The sequence below is a fragment of the Stegostoma tigrinum genome, chromosome 25 (assembly GCF_030684315.1).
Source record: "Stegostoma tigrinum isolate sSteTig4 chromosome 25, sSteTig4.hap1, whole genome shotgun sequence".
Classification (NCBI taxonomy): domain Eukaryota; kingdom Metazoa; phylum Chordata; class Chondrichthyes; order Orectolobiformes; family Stegostomatidae; genus Stegostoma; species Stegostoma tigrinum.
This window is the reverse complement of record NC_081378.1, coordinates 52,677,780-52,700,920: the sequence shown is the minus strand read 5'-3', so window position 1 is coordinate 52,700,920 and position 23,141 is coordinate 52,677,780. Positions and strand designations below refer to the sequence as shown.

The 23,141-nt window shown below is 50.5% G+C and overlaps 1 protein-coding gene across 1 annotated transcript in view; it reads right to left on the bottom strand.

Moving 5' to 3' along the window:
- The window catches only part of LOC125463128 (dynein axonemal heavy chain 3-like), a 556,635-nt gene that overhangs the window by 349,965 nt on the left and 183,529 nt on the right, over nucleotides 1-23,141 (bottom strand). The window contains 5 exon segments of the mRNA XM_059654753.1: nucleotides 5,703-5,891; nucleotides 6,251-6,445; nucleotides 10,460-10,655; nucleotides 11,763-11,893; nucleotides 14,569-14,772. Of these exon segments, the coding sequence (XP_059510736.1) occupies nucleotides 5,703-5,891; nucleotides 6,251-6,445; nucleotides 10,460-10,655; nucleotides 11,763-11,893; nucleotides 14,569-14,772 (915 nt within the window).

Below are 23,141 nucleotides of genomic sequence, written 5' to 3'. Positions count from 1 at the left end.
GGATTGGCAAATGCAATTCAATACAGATAAGTGTGAGGTGTTGCATTTTGGAACGTCAGACCAAGTTAGGACTTATACAGTAAATGGCACAGCCCTGAGGAGTGCTGTGGAACAGAGTGACCAAGGAGTACAAGTACATTGTTTGTGGAAAACAGTGTCACAGGTAGATAAGTTGGTGAAGCAGGCATTAAGCATGTTGGCCTTCATCAGTTGAGGCATTGAGTATAGGAGTTGGGATGCTGTGTTACAGTTGTATAAGTCATTGGTGAGGCTGCACATGGAGTATTGTGTACAGTTTTGGTCACCCTGTTATAGGAAAGATGTAGTTAAACTAGAAAGTGTGCAAAGAAGATTTATGAGGATGTTGCCAGGACTAGAAGGCTTGAATTATAGGGAGAGGTTGGCCAGGATAGGGCCTTATTCCTTGAAATGTAGGAGTATGAGGGATGACCTTATTGAGGTGCATTAAATCATGAGGGGCATAGATAGGCTGAATGCATATCGTCTTTTTCCAGGGATGGGGAACTGAAAACTGGATGGCATAGGCCTACTGTAAGTGGGGATAGATTTAAGAAGGACCTGAGAGGCAATTTCTTCAACCAGAAAGTTGTGTGTATACGGAATGGGCTGTCCGAGAAAGTGCTTGGGGAAGGTGCAATAACATTTAAGAAGCATTTGGATAGGTACGTGGATGGGAAGGGTTTAGAGGGATATGGACTAAATGTGGGCAAGTGGAATGGGCACCATGGTCAGCGTGGACCAGTTTGGGCCGCAAGGCCTGTTTCCATGCTGTATTACTCTATGACTCTGTGACCCTACTGCTGCCTTGCCTTGCTGTTTCATATAATTTGAACTGTAGAAGTTCACCAAGGTTCCATAATGAAGCATTACCCTACTTCCGCTCCATGTCCGAAAGATGTCTCCTTTTGCTTTTTCCTCCTGCTGAATCCAGGTCCCGGTATCTGCAGTTGTATGGAGGAGCCTGCTTTAAAGTGGAGCATTGGGAGTTGTGGCCAGGCAACCCCAGGGTGTCTAAAGGGCTGAGACATGCTGCGTGTGTCCTGCTGCAAGGCAGGCTCACCCTCCACAGCTTGAACCCCCACTGGGCTGAGGATAGCAGGCAGAAATCCAGCCATTTCTGGAACATCCTGCATGGAGTTTTCTGGGAATCCATTGTGTGTGGTTCCCCTTCCTGCTGGGACCCTCCTGTTCCCATCCCGTCTTTTCTTATGGAAGGTCCAGCTGGAGTGAGGTCAAAGACCCGTCTCCTGTTGCACTGCTGTTGCTGCTGAGCACCAGCGATCACAGCATTGCAATGAAGGTCTGTGTGTCTATGCAAGAGATGTTGAGGGTGCTGGCCCTGGCTCTTTATGGCAGCCAGCAACCCGTGCATAGAGGCAGTCAGACAGTCGTAGATCTGAGGAAGCCTGGTACAAACAGCATTGTTGGAGACCTACACCTTTGGGTCAGTTTGTCCAGTGCCCCCAACAAACCTTACCTCTGCTCCTGTGTCTGCTTGTGCATTTTGAACAAGTTAGCATTGGAGTTAGAGTCAGGATTAGGGTTGCATTAGGTTAAGGTTAGTGTTATGGTTTGGGTTAACATTAGCATGAGGTTAGAGTCAGGATTAGGGTTAAGGTTAGGGTTAGATTTAGGGTTAGGGTTAGGGCTAGCGGTAGCTTAAGGGTAGGGTGAGGTAGGGTTAGGATTAGTTTAAAACATGTGCACTCACTTTAATATTTGTTTATTTAAAAATATGTTTTTTTTTGTTCAGAACCTAGTGATGAAACAGATAGTGTTTCAGGTTCAGAGAGTTTCAGATAGGTGTTTTAAAAACTCACCCAGGGAGTGTCAAAAACCCAGGTCATTAAATTCTAATTCAGCTCACTTTGTATTTATTTTGTAAGAATATTAAAATGGGCTCTGTGTCAGAGGAAGGGAATGCCCGTCTCTTTTTATAATTCTCATCTCAAAGTCAGGCTTGCAAAACTCACATTTTCACAGATGTCCTGGCAGTTGTGGCAAGTTTCTTGAATGAAATGTTTTTCATTGGCAGATGTGAGAGAAATTCCAGGCTCCAAGTCCTCTTAAAAGTCAGTCAAACAAACAAGGCGTGGGACCATGTGGAATTTCCCACTGTATGGGAACACCACCACCTGCAAACTCCACTTGGATTCACTCACCATCCTGACTTGGAAATATATCGCCACTCCTTCATTGTCGCCGGGGCAAAATCCTAAATACTACAACGGGTGTCCCAAGGATTGCAACAGTTCAAGAAGGCAGCTCACTAACACACCCCCTCCGCTCCCCACGTTCTCCAAGGCAACTTGGAATGGGCGATAAGTGCTAGCCCAGTCAGCAATGTTCACATCCTGCAAGTGAACAGAAAAATGCTGCCTGTAGCACAAGAGTTTGTCCTGCACAGAATGGAGGATTCATCTGAAACTTCTGTCTGGATGCAATGACCATGGAGTAGGGTAGCAACGGGAAGGAATGTGTCCATTGAACACAAAGGATTTGACTGGATGTTGCGTACATTGTCAGCTTCGTTGTCATGGTGAGTGTTGTGGCAATAGTACCATGTCTTGGACAAATTCCCTGCTGCTTGTATTTATGGGGTCTTCACAGGATGAAAACATCGTGACATTTTAACAACATCGCTCTCTGAAAACACAAGCGGGAACACAAATTGCGCACAGCTGGAGGCCTTACATCCAACTGGATGTCACCTTTGAGCTGAATTCATACTGGGCTGGTGTCCTCATATGTCCTGCAGTTAATCATTTCTTCTTCCTAACTCATGCCGTGTGATTTAAATAAAACTGAGACTCTCACCAGGATGAGGGGTGGGGCTGATCCTTCCTGAATTTATGTGAGAATCAAGTGGCTGCCTCCTTTACTGAAATGCCATCTTTCAACGCAGCCTCTTCTCCAGTTTGTGTCCTCAGTTTCACATCGAACTAGAACACTGCGTTCTCTCAAATGACGAACTTAATGAGTAACACGTCAAAACATTGCAATTGTCGGTATGGCAGTGGACCAGGGCAGATTGCACATTTAAAATGGGCTACTGTTCTGCTATTTTAGTGAAGGTTAAAATGAAGCTTTAACCTTAAATGGCTCCAGTCCTCAGGAGTAAATCCACCCACAATGCTGTGTGGGAGGGAGTGCCAGGATATTGATCTAACAACAAGGCGATATATTTCCATGTCAGGATGATGAGTACCTTGGAGGGGAAATTGCACGGGGTGGTGTTCTCATGTACCCGCTGCCCTTCTCCTTCTAGACAGAAATGGTTGTGGGTTTGGAAGTTGTTCTCTGAAGTTCTTTGGTGAATTTCTGCAGTGCATCTTGTAGATAGTACACACTGCTGCTACTGAGCGTTGGTGGTGGTGGGAGTGGATACTTGTGGATGTAGTGCCAATCAAGCGGGGCTGCTTTGTCCGGGATGGTGTAGAGCTTCTAGAGTGTTGTTGGGACTGCACTCATCCAGGCAAATGGGGAGTGTTTCATCACATGCCAAGACAGATGATTGGCATTTTGTGGACCACTGCAAAGTTTATTGTATCAATTATCAGGACATTGAGTGACAAGAATCAGTGAAGAATTTAATAAAGTCAAGAATTTGGGTGAAATGTAAATCAAACATTGTTGGGCTTTTTTTCCCCCTCTTCCCTGTCCTGATTTAAGGTCAGGGAGACTAGGGGATCAATTCTACTGGACATGCTGGCTTTGGACCCTGGGGTGGATGGATGGAAGCTTCTATCTGGTGTGAGGCTGGGTAAGTGTCCTAATTCCAGCTCAGAGGTGTGCACAGCACTGTGGCTCCAGCATTCCCCATTGAGATCACTGGGAATGGGAGCCTCAGGCCCTGTAAAGGCAATTGCAATAGCAGCTGGGTGAGGTCTCCTTAGTGGAGGTGCTTCGCCCTGGAGCTGCTTCTCCCTGCTGCTATCACTGCCATTGCTCCAGCTGCTTATTTTGCCCTCAGCCACTGTTATGGGGATCAGTAGGGCTGATGGAAGGGCATGTACTGGGATGACGTGAAGGGGAGGGGTGTGCCTGAGTCAGGCTTCGGGGATGCTGTTCTGTTCTTTCTTGCCCCACTGTCTGCAGAGAGTGGAAGGTCTCCCACCCCCCTCCCCGTCTCCTTTGCTGTTGGCAGACTCCTGCCGACAACACCCCCCCCAGCGGGATGCCCATTGATTCCTGGTAGGGAGCACCACAATGAACCCTGCATGTACCACCACTTTGCTGGAATGTTCTTTAGGGAAGCCCCACCCTCAGCAAGCCACCGGCTTCGCCATAGCAGATTTTAAAAGGACTAATGCAAAGCATCCAGAATGATCCATTCACGAGTTACTCCTTTTCCCTTACCCTGGCAGTGGGCAATCTGCCCTCTCGGTGGATTTAGAGCAAACTGGTAGCAATGAAGTGGCAGAACCTCTGAGCAATGGCTGCCCCCTCACACACCATGCCCACCCCCACCCACCCCTCGCTTCACCTTGTTTTCAGCCTGGGTATAGTTTCAGCATCCAGCTACGCACTCTCTGGCCTCACACTATAAAAGGCTTCTCAGACAGGACATACCCAAGCTCCAATGGGGATGAGGCAAAAGACAAAAGAGCCACATTGGGCAATGGACTGCTGCGGTTGCACTTGCCCTCCCTCCCCCCACCTCCCCAGAGAATGTACAGGCATCACAGACCACAGTCTGAGGGGTCAGTTTTTCAGTATTGTTTGCATTGCCAATGAATGAGGAAATAGTATTTCACAAAAGATCCTCAGTGAATTGTAAAAAATGTGAACCTGCTCATTCAGGGACCCCCAGGTGCATACCACTCTCCACATCCAGGGCACAGGAAAGCTCTTGTTATGTCTCCTCAGCTGGAAACTCCTACCCATCCAAAGCACCGGAATCAGCCAATAGACATGGGGAGGAGCACAGCTTTTGGGCGAATGAAACAAACAGTGGGACTGAAATGAAATACTTCAGACAAGGTTAATGATGATTTCAGACACAAATGACACTGTCAGGAACAAAAACAGAAGTCGCTGGAAAAGCTCAGCAGGTCTGGCAGCATCTGTGAAGAAAATGCAGAGTTAATGTTTCAAATCCAGTGACCCTTCCTCAGAAGCTTTCAACTGCTGATAGTTACTGAAGTCTAAGTTCACCAAGTGCCATGATAGGATTCGAACTCCTGTTCCCGGGAGCAGTAACCAGGGGAATCTGGATAACTAGACAAGTGACAACCACACCACTACCTGCTAATGTAGGTTGACTTTTACAATGTTCTCATTTCCAACATAATTGCACTGATTTCTTCCACAATTGGTCAGAAGTTAATCTGTTACTCCAGGAACTCAGCGAGCATTCTGGGGACCCAGGTTCAAATCCTGCCACGGCAGGTGGTAGAATTTGAATTCAATAAAGAATCTGGAATTAAAAGTCTAATGATGATCACAAATCCATTATCGATTGTTGTAAAAACCCATCTGGTTCACTCATGTCCTTTAGGGAAGGAAACTGCCATCCTTACATGGGCTGTCTTACACATGACTCCAGACCTACAGCAATGTGGTTGACTCTTAACTGCCCTCTGGTCAATGAAGGATGGGCAATAAATGCTGCCTGGTCAGTGATGCCCTCATCCTGTGAGCTAAAATAAAATTCTGTGTCCTTAAAGTGATCTGCCTACCTTTTGGCTCATCAAACTCCAGTGGCGTGGTTTAATCCCTGGGGTGCAGAGGGCATTGATGAGAGGCATATTGATTTTGAACTTTTCCAGCTTTGCTTTGATGGTTGTGGCAACTTTGAAAGGCCCATGTAAATCTGGATGACTGAAGACCTTGGTTAACTTGTAGCTAACCCTCCATAAATTTTGTACCTGATAGAAACAGTTCAGAGCAGGAAAGGTCTTTTAAACCACCAAGTTCAAGATGAATAGATTAACTCTCATGCTTTTTAATGTTTCTAGGAAGTTAAAAATAACTGGAATTGAGTTCACTGCAAGATACAACATTATTTTAACACATTTTAATCACACAGACTTTCAATCTTAAACAAGCAAATTTTAAAGCAGGCAATATTTTTTAAATTGAAGTCCAGCAATCATTCTAATATACTCCTTTTTAAAAAAAATCTCATGTTTATATTTTAAATATCCACAGAATATTGCAATGTGATAGAACTACGGTTTTAAGGAGAATTTTGTTTTCTGTGTTTAAAAAGTGGTGTATTTCTAACCTCATGTTCCACGTCCTCAGCATTGACTTGTAACAAGGGGCCATACATCCACTTGTCAGAGAGCAGGTTGAACTGCACAGCAGTTTTCCACAATTTCTCGAAGGGTTCCTTAGCACTAATAATATTCTGGATTTGATGGTAGGGGCTAATGTGTCCTGTCTCCAGCAAAACCTCTTCGTTGTTGATCTGGGCTTTCTGAATGAAGAATAAGAGCAAATTGTCACACCCTGACACAAGGGTAAGTGGCACGGTCCAGTGGCATGGTCCATCAAAAATAGTCTCTGTAATTAAAAAAAAACTATACCCTGGAGACACTGATACCAGTCAGGCAAATGTCAATTATCAATCGGATATTTAATCAAAACAAGATATAACCAGCTCTCCAGAAACTTCTGTTTTTGTTTCTGATTTACAGTGCCTGAAGTGCATTTGGTTTTAAATATAACTAACTGTATTTGCCAAATATAAATTAAGGTTTATAATCATATCAACACACAGATTAGGAGCGCCTCTCAGTCCCTTGATCCTCCTTCTGCCATTTAATAAGACCACAGCTGATCAAATTGCCTCAACTTCACATTCACCTGATACCTTCAACTCCCTTATCAATTAGCAATCGATCTGTGCACCGTGGTAGTGTCCCTACCCCTGGACAGGGAGGACCAGGTTCAAGGTGCGCCAGAGATGGACAGTAACATTTCTGAACACGTTGACTGGAAAGATAGGTTAAAGGAGGAAAAAAAAATCAACACTCAATCAGCAGCTCTTGTGGTAGTGCCTGACCTCTGAGCCAGGAAGCCCAGGTTCAAGTTCCACCAGCTTCAGAAATGTTTCCGATCAGGTTGTTTTTAAAACAACAAAAGCCAAGGATTTACCTGGAGCTCATGTGGTAGCTGTGCACCAGAAGGTCCCTGTCTTCAAGTCCCACTTGCTCCACAATGAGGCAGGCTGATCTAAAACTAACACAAAATATGCAATGTCCATATCCCCACCACTCTTTAGGAAAAGGATTACTGCAGACTCAGGACCCCCTGGGAGAACAATAAACTTCTCCTTGTCTCCATCTTAAATGGAAAACACCTTGTGTTACACTATATCCCCTTGTTCCGGTCTCTCCCCATCATCTCAGCATTCGCCCTGTCAAGACCCCTCACAACCTTAAGTGCTTCAAGAAGATCATCACTTATTCTTCACAACGTCAGTGGACGCAGGCTCAAACTGTCCAACCTTTCCTCACAAGATAACTCGTTCATCTCAGGAATCAATCAAGTGGCTGTCTCTAGACTAAAACAATACATGGTATTCCAAATGTGACCTCACCAATACCATCTGCTGCTGTAATAAAATATCTCTATCTTTATATTCCATTCCCTTTTCCTCATCTATGTTTGCTAAAATGTTACCCCTGATGGAATGAGCATTTATTTTTTATTGTAAGCTTTAGTACGTCTTCTTGACAAATGCCTTCTGGGGAAATCCAAGTAAAGCATATTCACATGTTCCCCATAGTTCATGCTGTTTGTTGCTTCCTCAAAGAACTCTAGTTTGTTCAGAGCAGCCATGCATCTTAAGAGACAACATTATCACTGAATATTTCTCAAAAGTCCCCACAACCAACGGTTCAGAATGGAGGTGGGCAATCAAATAACTCACCAAAAGGGAGGGTCCTCAAATAGCCCCATCCTCAATGACAGACGAACCCAGCACATCAGTGCAAAAGGGAAGGTTGGATCATTCGCAGCAATCTTCAGCCAGAAGTGCCGGGTAGATAATCCATCTCAGCCTCCTCCAGTGACCCCAATATTACAGATATCAGTCTTCAAACAATTCAATTCACTCCACATGGTATCAAGAAACAGTTGGAATCACTGGATTCTGTAAAATAATGGGCCCTGACGACATTCTTGCAATAGTACTGAAGACCTGTGCTTCAGAACTTGCCGCTCCCTTAGCCAAGCTGTTCCAGTACAGTTACAACACTGGTATCGACCAGATAATGTGGAAAATTTCTCACATATGTCCTGTACATAAAAAGTGGGAAAATCCAACCCAGCCAATTCTGACTCCATCAGTACTCTCAATCATCAGGAAAGTGATGGAAGGTGTCAGTAGCAGCCCTATCAAGCAGCACCTGCTCAGCAGTAACCTGCTCAGTGACGCCCAGTTTGGGTTACGTCAGGGCCACTCAGCTCCTGACTTCATTATAGCCTTGGTTCAAACATGGGCAAAACAGCTGAATTCCAGAAGTGAAGTGACAGTGACAGCCCTTGATATCATGGCTGCATTCGACCGAGTGTGACATCAAGGAGCCCTAGCAAAACTGCTACTCCACCAATCTTCGTGTCATCTGCAAACTTGCTAATCAGATCACCTTCCTCCAAATCATTTACATATATCACAAACAACAGTGGTCCCAGCACAGATCCCTGCGGAACACCACTGGTAACAGGTCTCCAATTTGAGAAACCCCTTTCCATTACTACTCTCTGTCTCCTGTTGCCTAGCCAGTTTTTTATCCATCTAGCTAGCACACCCTGGACCCCATGTGACTTCACTTCCTCCATCAGCCTGCCATGGGGAACCTTACCAAATGCCTTACTGAAGTCCATGTATATGACATCTTCAGCCTTTCCCTCATCAATCAATTTTGTTATGTCCTCAAAGCATTCTATTAAGTTGGTAAGACATGATCTTTCCTGCACAAAATCATGTTGTCTATCACTGATAAGCCCATTTTCTTCCAAATGGGAATAGATCCTATCCTTCAGTATCTTCTCCAGCAGCTTCCCTACCACTAACGTCTGGCTCACCCTCCCTGAATATACAGTCTTCTAACACCACTACTATTTTCTTATTCACCTCTCAAACTTCTCGCATCATAGCAAGTTTGGCTCATATAACCTGAATATGACTGAAAGTTTTCTTTCACACTGCCTGCAAGAACCAGGAACATTTTGGACAACTGCAAAATGCTGAGATTCTTCGCCTTTGAGCTGCGAGTCTCTGTACATGTCTCACCAACACTGACACCTACCCATCCCTGGCAACTGACCAATTCAGAAAACCCTACCCTAAGAGTTGTGATGGTTACCTGACACAAATTACCTGACACAAATTGTCCAAATTTCTCTACACTTCTCTGATATGTCATAGAGTGTCTGTGGCTTAGTTTCCAGCTCATCAACTCTGGGCTAAAGCTCCTCAAGTTGCAGCCACTGACTGTAGATTGGTTTATCCTGGTCACCCAATAGCTCCTATATACTGTAGTCACAACACATCGTCTTCTCTGCCATCTACACCATGTCTTAATTGTAATCATTATTGTCTTAACTAATTATTGTATTTAATTAAAATATATTCATCCTACCCTTATCACATTAATTTGGTAATCTCTCTCTCTCAGTTTAAAGGCTCCAGATTCTCTTTCTCTCTGTCACGTTTTTCTCTCCCTCTCTCTCATGTCTTTTTAAGACTGGCACGGTGGCTCAGTGGTTAACACTGCTGCCTCACAGCACCAGGGAGCCAGTTTTGATTCTACCTGTGGGTGACTGTCTGTGTGGAGTTTGCACATTTTCCCTGTGTCAGCGTGGATTTTTTCCAGGTGCTCCGGTTTTCTCCCACTGTCCAAAGATGTGCAGGGTAGGTGGACTGGCCATGCTACATTGCCTGTAGCGTCCAGAAATGTTTAGGTTAGGTGGGTTAGACATGGGGAAATGCAGGCATAAGGGGAATGAGTTGGGGTGGGATGCTCTTCGGAGGGTGGGATGTGGGCTTGTTGGGCCGAATGGCCTGTTTCTACACTATAGGGATTCTATCTATTCTTTGAAGGCTCTGTTTCAAGGCGCTCTGGTATATTTAATCACAGAAACATTTTTGAACTCCATTCTGTCACTTGCTTGTGCTGCTAATTCTAACATCAAACAGCAAGAACCTTGGCTATGTGCCTTTCTGTCATTAGCAAATGTAATGTACAGCGATTTTTCATTCAATATAATTACAGGGAAATGATCAGAGAATTTCTTCTGACTTAATTAACAACTTGTAATAAACAGAACACAGAATATTTAAGGATAGAGTTGACAGAAGCAGCAAGATCTTGCCGTAATCTGTTTCTTCCTCTTTCCTCAGTATTTATTCAGCTTTGTGGAAAGTTTCAGAGTTTCCTAAAGCAGAACCTGACAAGGAACGAAGCGCAAGCTGCAGGCTTACCTCTTCTGTGAATTGCTCCAGTCGCTTGTTGATGTCTTCCAGCTCTGTCACATACCGCTGTGCCTCGGACATGTGATCCTTCTTTCGAAATTTCTTCACCCAGGCTGCCGTTTCCACTATGCGCTTCGTGAAATCGTTCTGCCAGTCAACCAATTTGGAAACTGCCGTATCATGTTCTCTCTGCAAACGCATTTCACTAAAGGCGAAGGGAAGGGAAAAAGCAAAATTAGCTGCTTCTCAGCGTGGAAATTATGCGGACTCTCAGTAATGTTTGTGAATAAAGTGGACTTCAATCATTTCAGCTCGGCTGTCAGACAAAGAAACAACAACTGGCATTTATATATCAACTTCAGGGTAGTGACATTTCCCAAGGGGCGTCACCAAACAGATACCAAACAAGATTTGACACACAGCTGCATGAGATGTTAAGATGGGTGAACAAAATCTTGGTCAGACAGATAAGTTATGGAGCAACACTAAGGGGGAAAGAAAGCAAGAGAGCTGGTGAGATTTAAACCAGAAGAAACAGGAAAAGGCCATGTGGCCCCTTAGCCCTGCATCACCATTTAATAGGGTTATGGCTGATCCTTGCTTTCCTGCATTCTCCCTGTCACCCTCGATTCCCCTGTCAATTAAGAATCTATCTCAGCCCTAAATACATGCAAGGACTCTACATCTACATTTCAGGAGTGAATTCCAGAGCATTTTTTTACAACCCAGGGACCTGAAAGCACTACCAGTCATTCTAGAAAAGACTGTTAACTGAAAAAATGTTAAAGTTAACATAGATCCAACCACACACATTACTTCAAAGAGAAAATGTCAGTGTATCAGCATGTTCTACCAATAAAGGATTAAAATTATTAAAAAATAGAGTTGATCATCATCTTGATAATCCTCACAAGCTGCTTGTGTAGGACTTTAAGAGTTAAAGTTAGGATTGCTGATCGTCTGACATTTGAGAAAAATGTGCAGAATCTGGTGTAAATGGTCTCCTCAGCTTCTGTGTGGGGAATAAAAACGGAAGTTGCTGGAAAAGCTCAGCAGGTTTGGCAGCATCTGTGAAGAAAAAGAATCAGAGTTAATGTTTTGGGTCTGGCGATCCTTCCTCAAAACTGTTCTGAGGAAGGGTCACCAGCCTCAATATATTAGCTCTGATATTTTCTTCACAGGTGCTGCTAGACCCGCTGAGCATTTCCAGCAACTTCCGTTTTTATTCCTGAATAACAGCATCCGCAGTTCTTTCGGTTTTTGTTTTAAAGGGCTCTTGTTCACTGGGAAACAGTGAAGTTTTCAAACAGACCTGTTTCTAATGAGTGGGATGATCCTCTCTGGCCACGAGAAGGTATTGCCGTTCAGGGTAATGTCTTTCTTGGAAAGCGAGGCGTAGTCCATAAGGAACAGGAGATTCTCAGCTGCGAGAGCCAACTTGTCCTGTATAAGATGACACCAGACTCGTGATGTTGTTCCCATTCGAGAGTCCATGAGCTATACCCCACATCCAAGCATTCAAATACCAGTGACATCACACCATAAAGATGCAACAAAGTTGAAAAGCTCACAAACCCATTAATATCCGGACAGCCATTGAGCAGACACTGACACCCTCATCCGCTCAGCCGAACTCGTCCTCACCCTCAACAACTTCTCTTTCAATTCCTCCCACTTTCTACAGACAAAGGGAGTGGCCATCGGTACCCGCATGGGCCCAAGCTATGCCTGCCTCTTTGTAGATTACGTGGAACAATCCCTCTTCCGTACCTACACTGGCCCTAAACACCACCTCTTCCTCCGTTACATTGATGACTGTATCGGCGCCACCTCGTGCTCCCACGAGGAGCTCGAACAGTTCATCCACTTTACCAACACCTTCCACCCCAACCTCAAGTTCACCTGGACCATCTCTAACACCTCCCTCACCTTCCTGGACCTCTCTGTTTCCATCTCAGGCAAGCACCTAGAAACCGATATCCATTTCAAGCCCACCGACTCCCACAGCTACCTAGAATACACCTCCTCCGACCCACCTTCCTGCAAAAATTCCATCCCCTATTCCCAATTCCTTTGCCTCTGCGCATTTGCTCCCAGGATGAGGCATTCCACTCCCGTACATCTCAGATGTCCTCATTTTTCAAGGACTGAAACTTCTCCTCCCCGCCACAGTGGTCGAGAACGCCCTCAATTGTGTCTCCTGCATTTCCCGCAACTCAGCCCTCACACTCCGTCCCCATAATAACCACCAAAAGAGAATCCCCCTCGTCCTCACGTACCACCCCAGCAACCTCCGGATCCAACGCATCATCCTCCAACACTTCCACCATCTGCAATCCGACCTCACCACCAAAGAAACTTTTTCCCTCCCCACCCTAGTCTGTTCTCTGGAGGGACCACTCTCTCCATGACTTCCTTGCCCGCTCCACGCTCCTCTCCAACCCCACCACACCCAGCACCTTCCTCTGCAACCGCAGGAAGTGCTACAACTGCCCCCACACCTCCTCCCTCACCCCCATCCCAGACTCCAAGAAGGCTTTCCATATCAAGCGGATGTTCACCTGCACATCCGCCAATGTGGTATACTGCATCCGCTGTACCCGGTGTGGCCTCCTCTACATTGGGGAAACCAAGCGGAGGCTTGGGGACCGCTTTGTGGAACACCTCCGCTCGGTTCGCAATAAGCAACTGCACCTCCCAGTCGCAAACCATTTCCACTCCCCCTCCCATTCCTTAGATGACATGTCCATCCTTGGCCTCCTGCAGTGCCACAACGATGCTATCTGAAGGTTGCAGGAACAGCAACTCATATTCCGCTTGGGAACCCTGCAGCCCAATGGTATCAATGTGGATTTCGCAAGCTTCAAAATCTCCCATCCCCCAACTGCATCCCAAAACCAGCCCAGCTCGTCCCTGCCTCCCTAACCTGCTCTTCCTCTCAACTATCCCCTCCTCCCACCTCAAGCCACTCCCCCATTTCCTACCTACTAACCTCATCCCACCCCCTTGATCTGTCCGTCCTCCCTGGACAGACCTATCCCCTCCCTACCTCCCCACCTAAACTCACCTGCACTGGCTCCATCCCCGCCTCTTTAACTTGTCTGTCTCCTCTCCACCTATCTTCTCCTCTATCCATCTTCGGTCCGCCTCCACCTCTCTCCCTATTTATTTCAGAACCTGCTCCCCCTCCCCCTTTTCTGATGAAGGGTCTAGGCCCGAAACATCAGCTTTTGTGCTCCTAAGGTGCTGCTTGGCCTGCTGTGTTCATCCAGCTCCACGCTTTGTCAGAGTCTAGGCCCGAAACGTCAATTTTTGTGCTCCTGAGATGCTGCTGGGCCTGCTGTGTTCATCCAGCCTCACATTTTATTGTCCACGCTTTGTTATCTCGGATTCTCCAGCACCTGCAGTTCCCATTATCTCTATAACTTGGCAGGTTTTTCCATTGATTCGAGCTATCTGTGTGCTTTGGCATCACAATTCAGGCTGAATGGATAGCTTCTAACAATATATAAAAGCTTCGTGCTTTTGCACATCCTACATTACAGACAGAAATTAACAAGGGCTGTACAGAATCAAGAGGATTGTATGATCACCAAGGGCAGAGCCTAGAGACATTCTGCAAATCCATGCAGATGACTAATTTCAACCCATCAGCAGCCTAACTTCATTCCTTCAATTCCACTCAGCTCATGGCAGGAATTAAAGGGCATCAGTGTGCTCCATGTTTAATTTCAAAGGAGATATAAACATGGCAGTTGGTCATGTGTGTCACGCCCCCCTCCTCCCACAAACCCGATCCATCGTAGATTTCACGCAGTCCCTGCTGGATCATGTCACACTGCTGCCCTTACAGGTAGTCTTACTAGTGAAACATCACAGTGACGTTCGATCAACCAGCTACAGACCCTGCATAAAATTAAACATCAGGGAATTGTGACAAATTTGAAAGTCCACTTTGCAAGATCACAGCATTCATGAAAAGAATCTTATTCTGCATATTTCACCAAAAGGAAAAGCTTTTACTCTGCGCTAAAATCCAGACACGATCAGGCAGTTTGCACTTGTAATGCTTGTCTTCATTAACATTTCACACGCGTCAGGAAGGATAGTGAAGATACCTTGAGCTGAAGCATTTCACGGCCCCTCAGCGTATCCACGTAGTTCTGCACCTGGACCAGTTTATGAGTGGAGTCAGTTTTGTTTGTTATTTTCCTCATGATGCTGTCGTACTGCTGGCAGATCCTGCGATTAAACTTCTCAGACACGCTGATAACTTTGTTAATTATGATATGAGCTAGCTGTTGGGTACGATCGATCAGCCACTGTGAAACGGAAACCATTAAACACCTTCAGTCTCCATGTGAGGACAGTCACATGATTTGTCACAATCTCAAACTGAATCTTCCGGACCACTCCCAATTTCCAATTTGAAAACTGTTAGACTAGCTCTCTGTTTCCATCCCTGAGATTGGGAACTGCTGAAGCCAAAGCTACCCCTCGCTATCCCACAGGAAGGGGTGGATATCGGTGAACAGGACTTAACATCTGGAGACTGGTGAGATTGATTTAGATCCAAAAAGACAAAGTATATTATCAATAAAATTATTCAGAACTAAAACCAGGCTGCAGTGCAGTCTGCAACCCATTTCTGGCCTTACTTCTGAAGATAATATATTCAGGTTTTGTGACATTCAATTACGACCACGAAGATTATTAACAATTCAGACATTCAAGGTGCCCCTTTGAATTGAGGTGTGAGACCTCCATCACTTTGAGGATATTTTAATAAGGTTTTTAATTGGCTCTGCAGATCCAGTTAATTCGGTTGGGAGATAGTGTACCATCCTTCTGGAGGGCATTTCATTTACACAACACTGAATCTCAGATATCATGAAAGTGCAAAATTATACAAATGTTCCAAAAGGTTTTAGCTCTTTTAATATATCAAAATTATGCATATTGACAGGCACACTAATATTTGATGCGGGAAGGTCTAATACTCCACTGCTTACACATAATGATGTTATATCTGGCTGTGTTTTTGGCTTTTGGAACTGAAATTTACTGCAGGAAGCACAGTCCCTGTTTCTCTAATGAGACGCCACGGCAATTTATCATTTTTAACCTATATACAGGATTACATGCAACTTGTTGTTCACTTGTTTGACTGTTATACATTCCTCCCGAATGCAATGACAGCAATAAATTATTGGCATCAGTGGATTTGCCTGAAAGGTGTGAAAGAATACAAGTGGGAGGAATTAAATTGGATGTTTGTATGACTGAACCAGGTATTTCAACACTGGGGCTGAGCTCATTCGTTGTTTCATTTCCGCTACTGTGTAAATGTTTAATGAAGAAAGAGTTGAATTTATACAGCGCCTTCAATAACCTCTCCCAGACATCTCAACATGTTTCACAGACGATGATGCATTTACTGTCTGACTGCAAGAGGCATGCAGGGAAACACATCACCTGGCCTATGTGCAGCAGACTCTCACAATTGCCTATAAACATCTCACAGTGATGCTGGTTGGGAGCAAAGATCAGTCAGGGCTACTCTCCTCTTCTCCCGACAGACCAATACAAACACTTCCATTCACAGCCTCAGTGTAAACCATTAAACCAAATCTAAAGTACGCTGTAGAAGTTGCTGGAGGTTTCTAATGACCTGCTTCATATTGGATTTGGCTGATGATGGAGTACAATATGTCCACTCGGGTGAAGTATAGGAGCTTTCAGAAGGATCAAAATAGGCCCTCTTTAGGGTTTGGGGGCAGAGAGGGAAGTTCAGGTCAGGGAATTTGAGGGGAGTTTTAAATAAAACTCTCAGTGGCCCCCTTTGGAGGAGAAAGGGGAGGTTTCGTTGAGAATTGTGTCAATACTGCCACCCGCCTCCTCAGATGGAAGTCAGGCCCTGAGCCTTTGGTGATGATATGCTTTCGATAAACCCATGGGCTGTGCCATGTGTTCAGGAAAATCTGGGCCTCAGTGTCTATCTGCTTGGTGCTTGTTGTTACATAGACAATGTGTTAGAGTAGTAACACTTTACAGGAAACCCTGGTACATTATAAACCTCAACTTAACCAAAAATCTGTTGCCCAAATCCCCCCTCACACCGAGTTCTGTTCATCCAGCAGGCCTGTGTTGCTGACTGAACACTGGCTTTCTGATCCTCAGCGTTACTCTCAAATCCCTGTGTGACCCCATACTTCACCATCTGTGTAGCGTCCTGCAACCGTACAACCCATCAGATCCTGCCACTTCGAGCTTTGACCTCTGGTTCATCATTGATTTGTACTGCACAACCAATGGTGGCTATGCCTCATTAATTTGCCTCCGAGCTCTTCTTAAATCACCCAGACTCACTACATCTCTCAGGTAAGATACTCTGTAAAGTTTACCTCTCATTGAATCGCTAATTTTCACGTGTATTCAATGTAAAAATACTGTGAAAAGTGCGTACATCGCTGTACATATACAGCACCCTTCACGTTAAATTAGAATAATGTAAGGAGAAAAAAAACAGATAACTTAAGAGAGTCAAACCTTCCCTTCCGCTGCCACAGTCCCGCTCCGAGCTTTCCAGCCGGCACCACGCCTCCACCTGAGTCCTGCTCTGGGTTGCCTCACTGGGCCCATCTCACCCCGACTACCTCACCGGCCCCATTTCACCCCCACTACCTCACCGGCCCCCTCTCACCCCCACTACCTCACCAGCCCCCTCTCACCCCCACTACCTCACCAGCCCCCTCTCACCCCCACTACCTCACCAGCCCCCTCTCACCCCCACTACCTCACCGGCCCGCTCTCAGCCCCACTACCTCACCGGCCCTGTCTCACACCCCACTACCTCACCGGCCCTGTCTCACACCCCACTACCTCACCGGCCCTGTCTCACACCCCACTACCTCACCGGCCCTGTCTCACACCCCACTACCTCACCGGCCCTGTCTCACACCCCACTACCTCACCGGCCCTGTCTCACACCCCACTACCTCACCGGCTCCCTCTCACCCCCACTACCTCACCGGCCCGCTCTCAGCCCCACTACCTCACCGGCCCTGTCTCACACCCCACTACCTCACCGGCACCCTCTCACCCCCACTACCTCACCGGCCCGCTCTCAGCCCCACTACCTCACCGGCCCTGTCTCACACCCCACTACCTCACTGGCACCCTCTCACCCCCACTACCTCACTGGCCCCATCTCACACCCACTACCTCACTGGCCCCATCTCACACCCACTACCTCACTGGCCCCATCTCACCCCCACTACCTCACCGGCCCCCTCTCACCCCCACTACCTCACCGGCCCGCTCTCAGCCCCACTACCTCACCGGCCCTGTCTCACACCCCACTACCTCACCGGCCCTGTCTCACACCCCACTACCTCACCGGCACCCTCTCACCCCCACTACCTCACTGGCCCCATCTCACACCCACTACCTCACTGGCCCCATCTCACACCCACTACCTCACTGGCCCCATCTCACCCCCACTACCGCACCGGCCCCATCTTACACCCACTACCTCACTGGCCCCATCTCACACCCACTACCTCACTGGCCCCATCTCACCCCCACTACCTCACTGGCCCCATCTCATCCCCACTGCCGCACCGGCCCCATCTTACACCCACTACCTCACTGGCCCCATCTCACCCCCAGTACCTCACCGGCACCCTCTCACACCCACTACCTCACTGGCCCCATCTCACCCCCACTACCTCACTGGCCCCATCTCACCCCCACTACCTCACTGGCCCCATCTCACACCCACTACCTCACTGGCCCCATCTCACACCCACTACCTCACTGGCCCCCTCTCATCCCCACTACCTCACCGGCCCCCTCTCACCCCCACTACCACACCGGCCCCCTCTCACACCCACTACCGCACCGGCCCCCTCCCACACCCACTACCGCACCGGCCCCATCTCACCACCACTACCTCACCGGGCCCATTTCACCCCCACTACCTCACCGGGCCCATCTCATCCCCACTGCTGCACCAGCCCCCTCTCACCCCCACTACCTCACCGGCCCCCATCTCACCCCCACTACCGCACCGGCCCCGTCTCACCGCCACTACGTTACTGGCCCCCTCTCACCCCCACTACCGCACCGGCTCCATCTCACCCCCACTACCTCACCGGCACCATCTCACCTCCAGTACCTCACCGGCCCCCTCTCACCCCCACTGCCTCACCGGCCCCCTCTCACCCCCACTGCCTCACTGGCCCCCTCTCATCCCCACTGCCGCACCGGCCCCCTCTCACTCCCACTACCTCACCGGCCCCCTCTCACCCCCACTGCCTCACTGGCCCCCTCTCACTCCCACTACCTCACCAGCCCCCTCTCACCTCCACTACCTCACCGGCCCCCTCTCACCCCCACTACCGCACCGGCCCCATCTCACCCCCACTACGTTACTGGCCCCCTCTCACCCCCACTACCGCACCGGCTCCATCTCACCCCCACTACCGCACCGGCTCCATCTCACCCCCACTACCTCACCAGCACCATCTCACCTCCACTACCCCACCGGCCCCCTCTCACCCCCACTACCTCACCGGCCCCCTCTCACCCCCACTACCTCACCGGTCCCATCTCACCCCCACTACGTTACTGGCCCCCTCTCACCCCCACTACCTCACCGGCCCCCTCTCACCCCCACTGCCTCACCGGCCCCATCTCATCCCCACTGCCGCACCGGCCCCCTCTCACCCCCACTACCTCACCGGCCCCCTCTCACCCCCACTGCCTCACTGGCCCCATCTCATCCCCACTGCCGCACCGGCCCCCTCTCACCCCCACTACCGCACCGGCCCCGTCTCACCCCCACTACGTTACTGGCCCCGTCTCACCGCCACTACGTTACTGGCCCCCTCTCACCCCCACTACCGCACCGGCTCCATCTCACCCCCACTACCTCACCGGCACCATCTCACCTCCACTACCTCACCGGCCCCTTCTCACCCCCACTTCCTCATTGGCCCCCTCTCACCCCCACTACCTCACCGGCCCCCTCTCACCCCCACTACCTCACCGGCCCAATCTCACCCCCACTACCTCACCGGCCCCCTCTCGTCCCCACTACCGCACTGGCCCCCTCTCGTCCCCACTACCGCACCGGCCCCCTCTCGTCCCCACTAACGCACTGGCCCCCTCTCATCCCCACTACCGCACCAGCCCCTCTCACCACCACTACCCCACGGGCCCCCTCTCACCCCCACTACCGCACCGGCCTCATCTCACCCCACTACCCCACGGGCCCCCTCTCACCCCAACTATGTCACCGACCCCATCTCACCCCCACTACGTCACTGGCCCCATCTCGCCCCCACTATCTCACCCCCACTACCTCACCCCCACTACCTCACCGGCCTCATCTCACCCCCACTACCGCACTGGCCCCATCTCACCCCCACTACTGCACTGGCCCTGTTTCACCCCCACTACCTCACCGGCCCCCTCTCGTCCCCACTACCGCACCGGCCCCCTCTCACCACCACTACCCCACGGGCCCCCTCTCACCCCCACTACCGCACCGGCCCCATCTCACCCCCACTACCTCACCGGCCCTGTCTCACACCCCACTACCTCACCGGCTCCCTCTCACCCCCACTACCTCACCGGCCCGCTCTCAGCCCCACTACCTCACCGGCCCTGTCTCACACCCCACTACCTCACCGGCCCTGTCTCACACCCCACTACCTCACCGGCACCCTCTCACCCCCACTACCTCACTGGCCCCATCTCACACCCACTACCTCACTGGCCCCATCTCACACCCACTACCTCACTGGCCCCATCTCACACCCACTACCTCACCGGCCCCATCTTACACCCACTACCTCACTGGCCCCATCTCACCCCCAGTACCTCACCGGCACCCTCTCACACCCACTACCTCACTGGCCCCATCTCACCCCCACTACCTCACTGGCCCCATCTCACCCCCACTACCTCACTGGCCCCATCTCACACCCACTACCTCACCGGCCCCATCTTACACCCACTACCTCACTGGCCCCATCTCACCCCCAGTACCTCACCGGCACCCTCTCACACCCACTACCTCACTGGCCCCATCTCACCCCCACTATCTCACTGGCCCCATCTCACCCCCACTACCTCACTGGCCCCATCTCACACCCACTACCTCACTGGCCCCATCTCACACCCACTACCTCACTGGCCCCCTCTCATCCCCACTACCTCACCGGCCCCCTCTCACCCCCACTACCACACCGGCCCCCTCTCACACCCACTACCGCACCGGCCCCCTCCCACACCCACTACCGCACCGGCCCCATCTCACCACCACTACCTCACCGGGCCCATTTCACCCCCACTACCTCACCGGGCCCATCTCATCCCCACTGCTGCACCAGCCCCCTCTCACCCCCACTACCTCACCGGCCCCCATCTCACCCCCACTACCGCACCGGCCCCGTCTCACCGCCACTACGTTACTGGCCCCCTCTCACCCCCACTACCGCACCGGCTCCATCTCACCCCCACTACCTCACCGGCACCATCTCACCTCCAGTACCTCACCGGCCCCCTCTCACCCCCACTGCCTCACCGGCCCCCTCTCACCCCCACTGCCTCACTGGCCCCCTCTCATCCCCACTGCCGCACCGGCCCCCTCTCACTCCCACTACCTCACCGGCCCCCTCTCACCCCCACTGCCTCACTGGCCCCCTCTCATCCCCACTGCCGCACCGGCCCCCTCTCACTCCCACTACCTCACCAGCCCCCTCTCACCTCCACTACCTCACCGGCCCCCTCTCACCCCCACTACCGCACCGGCCCCATCTCACCCCCACTACGTTACTGGCCCCCTCTCACCCCCACTACCGCACCGGCTCCATCTCACCCCCACTACCGCACCGGCTCCATCTCACCCCCACTACCTCACCAGCACCATCTCACCTCCACTACCCCACCGGCCCCCTCTCACCCCCACTACCTCACCGGCCCCCTCTCACCCCCACTACCTCACCGGTCCCATCTCACCCCCACTACGTTACTGGCCCCCTCTCACCCCCACTACCTCACCGGCCCCCTCTCACCCCCACTGCCTCACCGGCCCCATCTCATCCCCACTGCCGCACCGGCCCCCTCTCACCCCCACTACCTCACCGGCCCCCTCTCACCCCCACTGCCTCACTGGCCCCATCTCATCCCCACTGCCGCACCGGCCCCCTCTCACCCCCACTACCGCACCGGCCCCGTCTCACCCCCACTACGTTACTGGCCCCGTCTCACCGCCACTACGTTACTGGCCCCCTCTCACCCCCACTACCGCACCGGCTCCATCTCACCCCCACTACCTCACCGGCACCATCTCACCTCCACTACCTCACCGGCCCCTTCTCACCCCCACTTCCTCATTGGCCCCCTCTCACCCCCACTACCTCACCGGCCCCCTCTCACCCCCACTACCTCACCGGCCCAATCTCACCCCCACTACCTCACCGGCCCCCTCTCGTCCCCACTACCGCACTGGCCCCCTCTCGTCCCCACTACCGCACCGGCCCCCTCTCGTCCCCACTAACGCACTGGCCCCCTCTCATCCCCACTACCGCACCAGCCCCTCTCACCACCACTACCCCACGGGCCCCCTCTCACCCCCACTACCGCACCGGCCTCATCTCACCCCACTACCCCACGGGCCCCCTCTCACCCCAACTATGTCACCGACCCCATCTCACCCCCACTACGTCACTGGCCCCATCTCGCCCCCACTATCTCACCCCCACTACCTCACCCCCACTACCTCACCGGCCTCATCTCACCCCCACTACCGCACTGGCCCCATCTCACCCCCACTACTGCACTGGCCCTGTTTCACCCCCACTACCTCACCGGCCCCCTCTCGTCCCCACTACCGCACCGGCCCCCTCTCACCACCACTACCCCACGGGCCCCCTCTCACCCCCACTACCGCACCGGCTCCATCTCACCCACGCTACCTCACCGGCTCCATCTCCCCACTACCTCATTGGCCCCCTCTCACCCCCACTACGTCACTGGCCCCCTCTCACCCCCACTACCTCATTGGCCCCCTCTCACCCCCACTACCTCACCAGCCTGATCTCACCCCCACTACCTCTCCGGCCCCCTCTCACCCCCACTACCTCACCGGGCCCATCTCACCCCAACTACCTCACCGGGCCCATCTCACCCCCACTACCTCATGGGCCCCGTCTTATCCCCACTACCTCAGGGGCCCCGTCTCACCCCCACTACCTCACCGGCCCCCTTGTGACCCAGCTCCTTCCCAAAGCCCAATGTAGATAGTTAAAAGGGGTGGTGGGCAGGGCAGATTTACTGCAGAGGGAGAGAGAAGAAGCAAGGAAAAGATGGAGGGCCAAAGTAAGAAAGTGAAAGAGAATGGGCAAGCAGAGTGGTACTCCGAATGGAGTGACTCACCCTGCCACCATCTTGCCTCTTTCACTGAATATCTGCTTGTTAATGCTCACGCAAGTCAGCTGTGAACAATAAAGACGCTATATCAATGCAGCTGTTGAATGCATATTGAAGCTTGGCTGAGGGTACAGAAGTCCAATAGTTTGTTCACAAAGATACACAGAAAGGAGAAACTGCTTCATCAATAGGTTTACAATCTGTTTTTCTCCCGGATCTATTTTGACACCAGCCTAGTGTTTATTTATTC